A 13,962-nucleotide genomic window follows, 5' to 3' on the forward strand; every position below is an offset into this window, starting at 1 on the left:
ATGTAACAGAGAGGTTTCCATTCTTTTTCTTACACAGAACCTTGTACTTGAACTCTGGGAGAATTTACTATAATCATAACCATGTCAAGAGGCACAATAAGATTTCCTTTGTCATCTTCTGATATTATCCAGTAGTACTGGCTACCTCCTCTATGCCAGGGAATTGAGTCAGTGTCATTTTCAGTCTTTCTAAATGCAATTCAAAATATTATTTTGAAGAGACAGTTCTTTCTCTTTGGAGAAAGCTTTGGAAATACTTTGAGTAGGAGGAGGCTGATTGACCAAGTTTATTATAGGATCTACCACATGATCTAGGCAGTCTGTGTGCAGAGAACATTTTGCCCAACAACACTTCTGTGCTTTAAGTGAAATGCTAACTTAGGGTGATAGCAATGATTTCATAGAGTTAATTTTTTTTTTTTGGATTCTCATACTGTTTTTCTCATACTGGCTTTTAATTTGAAATGTAACATTTTTCTTCTTAGGCTTACTTCAAGAGTTTAAAGAAAGATTCGAGACTTTTATGTACAGTGTTCAGGATTTTTTGACCACCTGTTTCTCTTTCTTTGTCAGTGAGAATGAGCTGTATATTAATGTTACAGGTTGGTGCCACAACACGCAGACAAACCATTTTTGCACCTCTGATTTCAGATACATGCTATGTGCTCTCATTTGCCATCATCATGTTAAACACCAGCCTGCACAACCACAACGTGCGGGACAAACCAACCGTGGAGAGGTTCATCTCCATGAACCGGGGAATTAATGAAGGTGGAGACCTCCCAGAGGAATTGCTACGGGTAAGACAAGGCATGGCTGGTGTTTTCAATGGCAGACTTAAAAATGTGTGCAACAGTTCTCAGGCAGATTTGTCAAGGGAAGGCGAGAGGAACATTTTCTGGCTTGCATAACCACTTGAGTAGCTGAAAGAAGCTTTTTGTGATATTCGCTGCTTTGAACGAGCTGCTTTGAGCTCGTTCTCCCTGTATTCAACCTTTTGTTGAGGAGAGGAGATTTCAGAGAAAACACTCTCCAGTTTGCTGGTGGCAAAATTCTCGTGGAATTGGCTTCTTATGAAAAAAAGTAGTATTTCTGGATAAGTCAGAGAAAACTGGAAAAAATAGTAAAAATAATTGGTTATTGCCTCTCGTTTCTTTCCATGTGTGTCGTGGAGCTCCCTCCTGTCCCTTGGGATATGAGTAAAAACATGTACTGTAAGACAGTGTGACAGCCCACACCATTTTCTGAAAACCCAGATTCATTTGGCAAAACTTGTTCTAAATGAGACCTGATGCTGAAACCTTTGAAATGCTGAATGCTGAAATTAAATTAAAATGTCTTTGCTGGGAGTGCTTATGAGATTGGTACTAAAAAGAGAGGCTAGTTTACAGATGAAATGGTTTAAAATCGAACTTGATGGAAGTCATAAAGATTGGGAAGGGAGGGTCCAGTATTTGATGGACAGTATTTCCTATGCTTTTAATACAAACAGTGTGAGAAGCAGTAAGATATCCTGGTTGCATTTTCTGTTAAGACATTTATTAATGAGGTCTTTTTCCTTTCTTTGTTTTTTATTCTTCTAGAATTTATACGAAAGTATTAAGAATGAGCCGTTTAAAATTCCAGAGGATGATGGAAATGACCTAACACATACTTTTTTTAATCCAGATAGAGAAGGTTGGCTGCTGAAATTAGGTTAGTCACAAGGGCAGTTGTGCTGCTGGGTGTTTGTTCATTGTTAGCATGTTTGCTGCTTCCGTGTCTATCTGCTTTCTTGGGAAGGTAACAGGATTAACTTTGCATTTAAAAATGGATGAACCACAATAAGTAGCTTCTTTACATCTGAAGGCTGTTACTTCTTATTTTGTGTACCCAAATTAGCAATCTTGTTTCAGACTTTGGAGTTTTATTTCTGAGATAAGAGAAATAAAAACTCGGCTACAAAAAGGAAACGCCACATGGTATTTACCACATGCTGTGACTGATAAATAACAACTAAGTCTCCATAAGGTCATTTCAGAAAACTGAGTGATACTTCAACTCAGTTTTCTGTGTACAAAAAAAGGATTTCTCCTCAAATGGTTATTTTTGTATGTCTTTATTTTTCCATATTATTTGTGAGTTTCTCTTGGTTTGGTTTTGGCTATGATTTTTTAATGAGTGGTTTAAATGTGCCTTCTTGTTTTCCTTATGGCCTATGACCTATCACCTTTCTGTTCTGTGACTGGCTGTCTCTGCTTATTCTGCATTAGGAGGTACGTATCTGATGCTTTCCAGTCCCCTCTTCTTCAGTTGCTCATTCTTTTATTTTCTTCCTCCTGCCTCCTGGGTTTTTTTCGTTTCTTTTTTTTTCTTTCTTTAATCAGGTTTGTTGTAGCATTTTGCTTTTTCACTCAGTGTCACTAACAGTGTCATCAGTGGTGCTCTGGGAGACTGGCATGTCAGTGTCTAACTCACATGCGAGTGTGTTCTGCAAAGGAAGAAAGTGTTTACATGTAAAGCAGAAAAATAAGGATGACTTCAGCATACTTTCCTTGCTCATGGAAGAACACAACAAGGACAGAATAATCTCTACTGAGAGTAAACAAGTCTTACTCTGTCATGAAGTTTCAGAGTGATTTTGTTGCTTGTTTATCGATGATACTATTGAAAGATGGATTACATTTGAACTATGTATTTATAAAAACTGTTCTTTTTCCTGTTTATTTTCCTCTCTAAATAACACTAGCTTACTGAACAGAGTCTTAAATGAGCTTCAGATTTAGGGTTGTGGAAACCTCTGATAGTTCAGTCTCCTGGCACTGCAAGATGCCCCTGTTTACAGACTCCTAAAGTTGATGCAATTCAGTTTTTTACTTGGCCATGGGGAATTTTTTTCCTATATAAAGGAGGCTGACATTTAAACACCAGTACACACTCAGCAGAACCAGTTGTTGGCCACTTTAATGTATTAAGTGCTTGTTAAAGTGGAAGAAACTTTGCACTTGGAGAAGGCGACTGAAGTGTGCAAGGGGATGTGTGCACATGGGGAGGATGGGGAAAGTAGAGCCTGGATAGAGCCTTGGGCCTGCTCTGCTGATTGCACCTGGAAATCAGTGGTCATGGTTGTGCTGGAAGGAAATGGGTGTGAAAAGGAAGCATTTGGAATTCATTCACATGCTCTCCAATGTCGTATTTTGACCTCTGTGCTACAGATGCTGTGGAGCTCTTTGTCTTCCTAACTACAGAAGAGCAAAGCTCTGGCTTTTTGATGTGCATTGGCTCTGCTGGCACAGTTTCAAACATGACTTTGCAGCTTTTCTTCGTTTTATAGTATGAGTTGATAGCTTTTCAAGCTGATGGAGATAGAATATGCTTCCTGGAGAAGAGTTTGGGTGTAAGCCCATGCTGTGCCTATTTCTGTTCCCAGTGCTCTCTCACATACCTACACACCTACTGAGAGTGCCATCAAATGTGAGTGTGTGTAGAGGAGTGACAGCATTCCTCATGGAAGAAACTGTCAGTAAAAGACATAAAAGAGATCTAATAAAGAATAGAGGAACAAAGAAATTGAGGAAATAATGACTGAAGACAAGTGGGAACTGCCAGGTGCTCCTGCACATTCTGGCTCTGGTACAAGGTCAATAAACCAGAGGTCAGTACTGAACAGTCTGCCTGAGTTTTCAGTATATACAAGGTAAATGAGAGCCAGTGCACAGAAAACCCAGTAGTAAAAGGGTGTGTGAAACAGGAGGGTGTTACACATAGCACTCCCACAGGGTGAGGGTTATTTGAATAAAGAAATGAAATGTGTCCAGAAGCCTCCGGTGAATCAGCCTGGAAATGCCTGGAGCTGTGCTTCCGTGAAAGACTGCATTTTTTTCAGCAGACACAGACTGGTACAGACAAATACACTGCTAGTTTAGATGCAATGACCAGAAATAAACCTGGCAGGTTGTATTTTTTTTTTCTCTTTTCTTTCTTTCGTCTCCTTTGAGTTTCCTATTTGCCAGGAGTCTTAAACTGTATGTTGAGCGTGCTGTCTCAGTCCACACTGTTTGCATTTTTACAGTCCTTTCTGTTGGGAAACATTTCTTGTAAAATGGGTAGTTTCCTTCAGTTCTGGAAGATTCTGATAGTAAAAGTGTCAGTATTGTTGAAATGCTAAGGAGACTACTCCTGTATGAGAGCTTAAGTGCTCAGTTGTGATAATACATAAAAGTTGAAATAGAAAGTTTTATGTAAAACTATAAACATGACTAAGACTACTTGCAGACCCTGAGTATATCAAGACAGTATTTTGTATCTGGTATTTCTTACAGTCAGCTCTTCCCATTTATCTATTTGTGCCCCTTTTTTTAGTATTCCATCTCTCACTATATTGATTTTCCTCTGGGCAGAAGGTGGATATTGTGGAACTTTCATATGTTGTAAAATTCACGTGTCCAAAAGACCACCCTGGCCCTCAAGCCTGGCACTGGGCTTTAGGAAGCTGGGAAGGTGTGGAATGCTTTTGGAGAGTTTGCTGCTCTGGATTGTTCAGAGGTGACCCTGTAAGTCTGAGTGCCAAACCTGGCAGCCAGACAGCAATTCTGGTTTTATCTATCTAGACTCAGCTAGTGCCTTTATATAGATGTCTTTATCTTGGTAGACCTAAATTATCATCCAGTTCTGCATGGTTTGCAGCCTGGTGTAATGAAAATGAATGCTGCAAGTCAAAAACTGAAAGCTGTTGAGTGCTGGTGAGTCCTCACTTGGAGCAGTGTGAGACATCATGAGATTTCAGATTTTTCTACATCATAATTATGAGTGGTATTGGTACCATGAAATTTTCTGCCATCCACTCTATGGTATTTTGAAATTCTCCCTTGCCTAAAGCAGCTTCTCTGGGCAAATTGCTCGGCTTGTGTAATATTTTCTTCTAGTTGTAGGGAAACTTTGACATTATTCCCCCAAACTGGAGAGGAAATGATTCGAGCCAGACACACGAGTGTGTTCATTTTTTCTGCCAGTCAGGAGCTTACAGAGTGCTTGGAGGTTGTCCAAAAGCTGCACATCCGGGCCTGCCCCGCCAGTGGTGCTTATTCCAGCACATCTGTCCTTGGGAGGATGTTGTTTCTCTTCCCTAATCTGGGGAGGGAGAACAGTGGTGGCTGATCAGGAAACTGGTGCCTTCCTGTACCTGCCTGGCCCTCGTGGAGCCTGGTGCCCTCCCAGGCTGAGACAGACAGTGTTGGCAAGGGAAACTTTAAAAGAGCCCCCAACTTCAATCCAGTCATCTACATAACTGTGCAGTTGCTGAGTCTCTTCTGCCTGGTGGTATCTAAGTTGAACTGAGAAGAAAAAAACACATTCTTGTGTGTGCATCTCTCCTTCCCTTCTAAAGCTTTCATATAAACGAGCCGAAGATCTGGGTAGGATTTTCTAACTTTAGATACATTGCTGCCTTAAGCCTTAAGGTGTTTTTTACTTTGGGGATTTGTGTTTCCTAAGTCACTGCCAGTTGTTTTTCCCTTGTTTGTCTAGTTTGTACTTTGCCCATAATCCTATGTTGAGTTACAAAGGTGAAGAGGGTTTCTGTTCCTCTTTCTGTACGTTTTGCTGTGTGGCCTTTTCTTGTAGTTTCCTTAGATTTCTACCTTTAAGACACCGTGCTTCTATAGTTTCTTATTTGAGCTGTCTGTGCATTTTTGTTAATCAGCTGGATCTTTCAGAAGTATGTCACTTATCTCTCCGTTTCTGTAAATGTTTATGGATTCATCCTCTGGTTTTCTTGATCCTCTTCTGCTAACTTAATTCCTTCCCGTTTTAATCTCTAAAAGGCTGGCAGCTGGAGTCAGAGATGAAGTATGTTACTAACCCCTTTGTTGTTGTTTTGTGAGCCTACAGCAATCCCGGCCAAGGAAAAGAATGTTTTGTTATCACGAGTTCTTTCCCATTAATCTTGTGTGCAGTGTTTACGGGCCACAACGCCTCATCAACCAGCTGCTTGGGATGCAGCCCATTGTAAAGGCACATTAAATGTGTGTTATATGGTGACCTCTGCAAATTTGATTAGTACAGATTAGATTTTGAGCTTTATTAGAGTTTCTGTGCTGTTGACAGCTGCAACTAAGTAATGGGGTGGGGAGACAGAGACTGACATGTGAGAGTAGTTCCTTATCCTGCAAAAAAATCCTGCCTTACTGCTTGCTTTTTTTTTTTCTGGAAGAGTAACTCATACCTTGGTGGAGCAGGGACCTGGGGTCTGTTTCCATGACTCACTTAAGTGCTGTAACCCTGTGAGCTACTGGCTGGTTTAGGGAGAAGGGAGCAGTAAAGAGGGATGTTGTTGGAAATATTTAATCTTCTTTCTGGCTTCAACATCAATACTATCCTGGAGCCGGGAAATGTTTCATGACAGAAGCTTCATGCTGCAGTTTTGATGATTATAGAAGGTTTCAGGTCTGAGAAATCTGGCTTTTCCAGAGAGAGGGGATGTTGTCAGGAAAAATTTCAGTGAGCTCACTGAACCACAGTAGTAAAACTGTGGTTTGCTGTTTGGCACTTCATATTGTTCTGGGAGGTGTTTTAGGTCCATTACTTCTGCCTTAAATTATAAGCAGGCCTTCTTTTAAGTACATGGTTATTACCTGATTTTTTTTTTTATTGTGTTCTGACATGATATCGTGGTTTATGAGAAACACCTGTGCTCAGTTTAAGCTGCTCTATGACAGTAACATGTTTCCCTCTTTGTTTCATCCTCTCTTGTCCTGAATTGTTTCTCTGCTAGAGCTGGGCAAGCCAGGACCTCTGCTAACTGATGTTACCTGTTAGCCTGAAAAACGTGGTGATGTTTCAGGGCCATACAAATGTTAAGTGGTGTTAACCTGTTAACCTTAGAGAGCAGAACGTGACTTAAAGTCATGGCAGTTAATATTGGGTTATATGAAAACATGTCATGTTGTGGTGATCACAAGGAGTGCCCTGGCACTCGCCTTGACTTGGCAGCTGCTTATTCATTGATCTGGAAGTGAGTCAAGCTCAAGTTCGTCATTCCAAACCCGAATACTTCCCGATACTTGACCCAGCTCTCGGTCAAGGTGATGGGAATTTTTCTAGTGACTTACGTGCCAGTTTGAATGTCTCTGCAGTGCTTTATTTAAGGATCTGTCACAGTGGTTGTACTAAAATGCCACCAGTTCTTCCCTCACTGTCTCCAGTTCACTCAACCATTCATTGTGTCACGGCTTCTGCATCTTGCACTATTTTGCCTTCTCTTATTTCACCACACCTGCTTGCAGATTAAATTTTTCTTAAGATACGTGTGCATCTAGTGGAAACATGAAGTTTATTGAGTACATTGAATGGTGCAGTGTGTTAGCACTGGTTTTTCTGTAGGTTGTGAAACCAAGCAAAAGGAAGATACAACGTGCAACACACTTGGTCTGCAATGCAAATATGCACTAGATTGGTATCCAGAAATGTCATGACATTCCTAGAATTGTTCTTTAATTTGATTTGGATTTCTGTATTAAACAAAACCCCAGCTATCTCAAGTAGAACAAAAAGATTAAAAAATTATGCTCATGTCTTAAATTTGGTGACATGACTTGGATTAAACTGGGTGTCTTGTGTGTAGTGATGGTGCTCTTTTATGCACGGGTGTTCAGTAGCAAGATCAACTATTTTGAAATGTTGAGTTAATGAGATGAAATCCTTGCTGAATGGATGATGCACAGGTGGTGACATAATCCTGAAGTCAGATAACTATGGTGGATCTAAGCCTGTATACTAATAACATGTGATTGCTTTATCTACAGTTCTTTCCTGGAAATGAGTTTTAAAATAACGTAGTAGTGAGAAACTAAACATCTTCTGAAGCAGCCAATGGCAGAAAAACTGAAAGGGCCAAAACAATAATGTGTTTCTAAAAAGGAACTGTTCCCTACAGCATGTCATTATAGGTGTAAGGAAGAACTCTGTGGTTGCTGTTGTCTAAACTGTTAATGCAGGAAAAATTGGCATTTTTGGAGCAGTAACGATTTCTCCTGTCGGGTGTACTCAATGATATAGTAACCCATAAAGAGAATAAGTTTTTAAAATTCTGAAAAATGACAAATGACTAAAAATGCTATGTCTTGGCTTAGGATTTGCTCCTTATTGATGACTCATCATCTTTGTTCTGTTAGTGATATTTATAAGCATGTTACGCACTCGATGTTAAATCTGAAAGTAGAGATAAATTCTTAATCATGTGCTTGCTCACGAGTGGATTGACAGGAAGGTGATAAAATGCTCTTGATTTTATTGATGGGACCATTTCCATGTCCAGGACAAGCTGTGGAGGGGTTGGTCCTGTTGCTGGGACCCATTTGCTAGTTATCCGTGCAGTTCCACTGCCAGTGTGAGTGGCTGTGGGCGTTAAAGCAGCCCCAGGGTTGGCCTCACTCAGCCTCCCCTGGCCCTGGCAGCACTGGCTGTGCCCAGGACTGTGTGTGTTAATGTTCTTGGGGCAATAAACCCCTGTGGAGGCCTGGACAGAGGGAGCAGGGTTGGCCCTGTGCTGTTGTGCTCGGCTCCCGTGGCTGCTCAGCACCACCATAGTTAGCGCTGCCTCAGGACAAGAGCTGCAGAAACGTGTTCTGTAACCTCACCCATCTGTGCCTGATCCATTTACCATGAAGGAATTAAACCATATTTTGAAAAAAACGAGCAAAACTAAATTATTTCCTTACCTGTTGTTGAAGCCTTGACAGCAGCACATGTTTAATTCCAGCCTACCTTTTGATTGTAGGGGGAAGAGTAAAAACATGGAAACGGAGATGGTTTATTCTGACTGATAATTGCCTGTATTACTTTGAATACACAACAGTGAGTATAAAGCATGGTGCATTTCATTTGTAATCTGGATATTTAAGTGGCTAATAATGTGATATTTTCCTAACTTTTTTAGGACAAAGAACCTAGAGGAATTATTCCATTAGAAAATCTTAGCATAAGAGAAGTTGAAGACCCTAGAAAACCAGTAAGATAGTTTTGTATTTTTTTTTAATGAAGAAAAGTAAACCATATAGAGCTTAATTGTACTGTTAAATGAATATATTTGTCAGGGGTTTTTTTTATGTTTTAAAATTTATTTCTTGATTTCTACTCTCCAGAACTGCTTTGAGCTCTATAACCCCAGTCATAAAGGTCAAGTAATTAAAGCCTGTAAAACTGAAGCTGATGGCAGAGTGGTGGAAGGCAACCACGTAGTGTACAGAATATCTGCTCCCACCCCAGAAGAAAAGGAAGAGTGGATTAAATCTATCAAGTGAGTTTAAAGTCTTAAATGTCTTTCAGAGCTCTTTTCAGAGTTTGGTACTAACAGAATTTGTTCTACCTCGTTTGAAGAACTCTGATGTTGCAGTGTCCTCTGGGATTAATGACGAGCTCCGTGGGGTTGATGGATCAAGATGCAACTCTCCTGTTACTGTCTGGTCCTAAGGAAATAGTGCTACTAACTCAAATGAGGAAAATACAGATTTATTTTTTTAAGCAGATGTAAAACCTTGTGTGAATTGCCTTTAAACCTAATTTTGTTGGATTCTTACTTTACCTAATAATTATCTTTGGTGACATGTATCTTAAGGGTGTTCACAGGCAACTTTAAACTGTCACAGCTTGACTTTATCTTGGAAAGTTTATAAACAGACCCACACTTAAAGAAATAAATAATAGTCAAGATGAAGGTATGAACTCTTAATAAATCATAACTGAATAGCATCTTTTGCTAAAGAAGTATTTGTGGTGCTTAGAAGTCAACCATCCGTTATCTTATTAAGAATGTGGACTCATCCATAGGGAAGAGACAACAAAATAGTTTCAGTTTTCAAAACCAGGTACTTGTTAACTAAACTGATGATTCCTTTTTTCCTTCCAGAGCAAGTATCAGCAGGGATCCCTTTTATGATATGCTGGCAACAAGGAAACGAAGGATTGCAAACAAGAAATAGAACACAATCAGTGACTTGTAGACCTGCATCAACCTATAAATGAGCATACAGTGGAGTCATAGTGTAAAAATTGGACAAACTAAATGAAGACAATTACTGTAAATTTTATATATATACACTTTACTGTGGCATAAAAACTTGGCAAGACCTTTCAGGGTAAATAGTTACTGGCATATAATTTGAAGGAAGCTTCAAATCCCAGAGAATTCAACTGAAAACATGGAAACCTTGTTTTCATTTGTATTAGTTACAGCTTCATTTTACTTGGGTTGGGAGGGGTGGAGTTCAGGGCTGACAGTTAAATGTCCTACACTTGTCTTTTGAGCGCATTTCCCATAAAAGGAGGAGTGACTTTAAGACTTTGATCTCTCACTAAAGTGCAGCACCAGCAGTGGAGCACGGCATGATCTGGCACTTCCTTTTCCTGTGAGCAGAACCCCCCATCTCCATGTGAGTTCCCAAGTCGTGTGTGTTTCCCAGGGACAGCTGAGTGCAGCTTTCAGTCAGGATTTCTCTCCTGCCTTTGTGGAAACAGCTTTTCTTCAGAAGTGCAACTAAGCAGACTGGCAGCTGTGTAGGTACCTTGTGGTGCCAGAGGGTTTGGTTGATGTGCACTGAAGTACAGGCAGGTCCCAGCAGCAAAGCTTTGAGCCTGTAGACATGACACGAAGTACAGACGTGCTCTGATATTTGCCAGTCTGCTAAAACTCATTCCTGTCTGCTCATAGTCACAGTAAGCACTAAGGTTTAATGACTGGTTTAATCTGCTTTTTATATAGTAACATCCTTCTTATGTTTTAGATACGTTGTAGTTTAATTAACACTAAGTTAGTATTAAAGGAATGACAGGGCTTGAGTGAGCTTAGGTTTTGCATGTGAAAACACCCCCAAATCATTTCACATGCATTTCCTGTTTTTCAAGGGAAAAACCAAAAAGGTGAAATCTTTCTGTAGGATGCAGCCCTGGAGCCAGTCCTTTGCTTGGTAACAAACTTTGGACATACAGAGAAGTTCAGTACTTTTCTTACATTCTTTGAGGCAGTTTTTCAGATCTGTGCTTCAGCAGTTGATATTTTAAGAAATGAGGAGACATCCTTATTTTTACTTAAAAAATAAATGGATTACCTAGTGCAGGTAGACTCCCCCATGAGCACATGTCTCTCTGTTGTTTTTGTAATTTGTGGCAGATTCTTGTGGTCCTGCTGATGGGTCTTTCAGGAACACGTCAACTGCTACAGCAGATTTTACTCCAGTGTTTTCTGTTGATGGCACACACACTGTTCTTAAGGGTAAAGCCCCTGATTCCACAACAGAGGCAAAAAGTGGCTTTTTTGACCCTACTGCTTCTGTTGGTACTCCATTTTTCCCAAACTTGTTGAACCTGAGCCGTGCCTGCCGTGCCAGCGAACGCTTTGGAGACCCAAAATGTCAAAGCAGTTTTACTTGTTGGAGTTACAGGAGCATCCCTGGATCTGTTGTAGGGAAATGTGCTGCACATTTTGCTGTGGCAAACCCACAGACTCACTGAGTTGATCCGTGTCAAATCTCCTTTGAACTGCAAGGGAGAGTTGTTTAATTGTTCTGTCTTACTAATTTGCCTTGTTTTGCATGGGTTGCCAGCCTGTGAGTGTTTTGCTTTACTGCATGTTTGCAAAAGAGGCTGAGAGGAAAAGAACAAAGTAAACTTTCCTACACCTTTGATTTTTCCCCAGAGTGTGTGGGATTGCTTGGGTGAATGTTCAAATCCGAGTGCTTCCAAGGGAGTAAAACTCAACCAAAGGAGGTAGAATCCTTGAATAAGTGTCAGTGTGGGGATATATTTGCTTAATGGAACACATTTTAAACTCTTTATAGCAATTATGTCTTGTGTTTGCGAAGCAGTACAATGACAGAGCTGCTGCCAACACTTGTTTTGAGTCTTCCACTCTGCAATGACACGATTTGTTTTCAAGCACTGCTTCCATCAGTCTTAGCTTTGGACAAGTAGATTTGTAATGCAAATAGTAACAAGCCAATCAGTGGTACTTAATGAACGTAACGGTGAGAGGCAGCAAATAAAAGTATTTCTGGAGAAACGTGAGATTCCAAAAGCATGAATAAGCCATTGAAGCACTTTTGTATCAATTCTTGTCTTCTGAAATGTCACCGTTGAGCAAATCTATGTATTTAACCAGGTGAGGATGTCTGCCTTTGAGCATGAAGGAAATGCCTTGAGAGTTCATTTCCTGTATTTAGTTTTGAAGTTCTTATATCCTGCAGAGGTAATTATTTAGAGTAACATGTAACTGAGGATATTATAGCAGGAAATACATTATTTCTTAGCATTGAAATGCAACATCTTAAACAGCTACTTGTGGTGCTCAATGTATCTATTTAATTTACCAAAGCTAATGGAACAGCCTTCTCGTGTGTGTTAATATTTGATTTCAGATGTTCCTTGTAACAGTATTAACAGGGAGTGAAACTGGCCCAAAATTTCCACAGGCCACGAGGCCAGTAAAACAAAGTGGCTTGTGAAAATTTTGGCCATATCAGGTACTATCCACGAGGGTGAAGAAAAATCTCTCAACCTTTCCCTTTTCTTATTGGGCTTCAAGTCCAGGGGTGGCTACTAAGAGTGGCTGCTCGGTGGCCTAAAGCAGGATCTGTTACAGTTTGGCCATGCTGAGGAACAGTCCTTTGGGGACAACAGGTTCTCCCTTCCTGTTGCACTGAAACTTGGATAATTTTCCAGCTTTTTGGTTTTGATGTTGCAGGGGCAGCAAGAGCCAGGGCTGCTCCTGCCACGTGCTCAGTGTGTGACCCACTGGGCACTGCCAGGGCAACTGGGAGAGAACTGTACAGAAAACTTAAGCTCAGCTGGACTGACTTAAATTTTACAATATTCTGACAAAATAAGCTCAGCATCACTTAACATTTTGAACTGTTTTAAACTGGTACAAAACCGAACCTTTGTAAACTGAGCAGCATTTATAATGCTTCATATATAAAAAAAACAATGCATATTTTTAAGATTTATTACATATCTATGTAGATATGCTTGCTGGAAAAGCTGGGTCTGTTGTAGACCAAATGCTACAAATTAAGACTTGTGGCTTACCAGTTTCATTTCTATATTTTTTTGGAAAATGTTTCTAGCTAGAGTTTAAATATAAAATGTAAATACTGTACAGTTATGTATTGATATAAGTATTACTTGGTGTACACAAGTGATTTGCATGACAAATACTCTGTATCACTGTTAAAAATGTGATGTTCTTATGTAAAGCCACTGCAATATTAATGTTTTCATTTATCATTAAGATCTGTTGCTTAAATCTGTCAGTTTTCTCAAAAATAAAGTGTGAAACTGTACAGTTGTGTATCTCCTCATTTACCAGGAATGCTTGGGAGGCAATTGCTGACTACTTCTTTAGAGAATAAGCTTTAATTTTGCTTTTAAGTAAAAGGCCTCTTTTCCCTGCTTTGAGGCACAGTAATTCAAATTATCAGGTTTAATTTTTCAGAGAGAAAACCCTTCAACTGCTGCCACTGAGTGTGACTCCATTAAGAGCTGGTTTCCCTTGAGAGCCACCCTAAATTAAGGTGTTTTGTCAGTTCCCTTCCGTGAATTTCAGTCAAATGTAAGGGGGGGGAAATCAGCTCTCTTCTCCTCAGGTAGATTAATTAGTTTCCTCAATTAGAAAGAGCTGATGCTGCTCCTCAGCTCTCAGGGAAGTGTCACTGAGGGCCCTCCCTGTGCTGCTCCAGAGCCAGGTCAGGCAGTTGTTGCCTCTGGGGCTCTGAACGAGGTACAACAGTCACCCCTTCAGCTGCTTTGACACATTTGTGCCGGAGTTACTCATCGGACAAAGGACAAGACACCAAACCTTGGAGCCAGAGGACAAAAGAGGAAAAAAAAGCCAGATACAGGACAGGTATGTTGGTTACTTTGCCATGTTACTTTATGTAACGTCACATAACTGTTGCCATAGGAACATTATGCAGGTACACTTATGGTTTGTTT

The 13,962-nt window shown here is 40.2% G+C and overlaps 1 protein-coding gene across 5 annotated transcripts in view; it reads left to right on the forward strand.

Moving 5' to 3' along the window:
* CYTH3 (cytohesin 3) overlaps positions 1-13,310 on the forward strand; it is a 50,388-nt gene extending 37,078 nt beyond the window's left edge. For 2 of the 5 annotated variants that reach the window (XM_032704032.1, XM_032704035.1), the window contains exons 8-13: positions 652-800; positions 1,584-1,696; positions 8,754-8,832; positions 8,915-8,986; positions 9,120-9,274; positions 9,884-13,310. In XM_032704032.1, coding sequence (XP_032559923.1) covers positions 652-800; positions 1,584-1,696; positions 8,754-8,832; positions 8,915-8,986; positions 9,120-9,274; positions 9,884-9,956 — 641 coding nt within the window. In that variant the 3' untranslated portion in view covers positions 9,957-13,310. Of the gene's footprint in view, positions 1-651; positions 801-1,583; positions 1,697-8,753; positions 8,833-8,914; positions 8,987-9,119; positions 9,279-9,883 lie in introns of those variants that run through there. The other 3 variants (XR_004359902.1, XM_032704031.1, XM_032704033.1) reach the window with 3 other exon arrangements.
* The last annotated feature ends 652 nt before the right edge of the window (positions 13,311-13,962 follow it).

Source organism: Chiroxiphia lanceolata, chromosome 16 (genome assembly GCF_009829145.1).
Source record: "Chiroxiphia lanceolata isolate bChiLan1 chromosome 16, bChiLan1.pri, whole genome shotgun sequence".
NCBI lineage: Eukaryota > Metazoa > Chordata > Aves > Passeriformes > Pipridae > Chiroxiphia > Chiroxiphia lanceolata.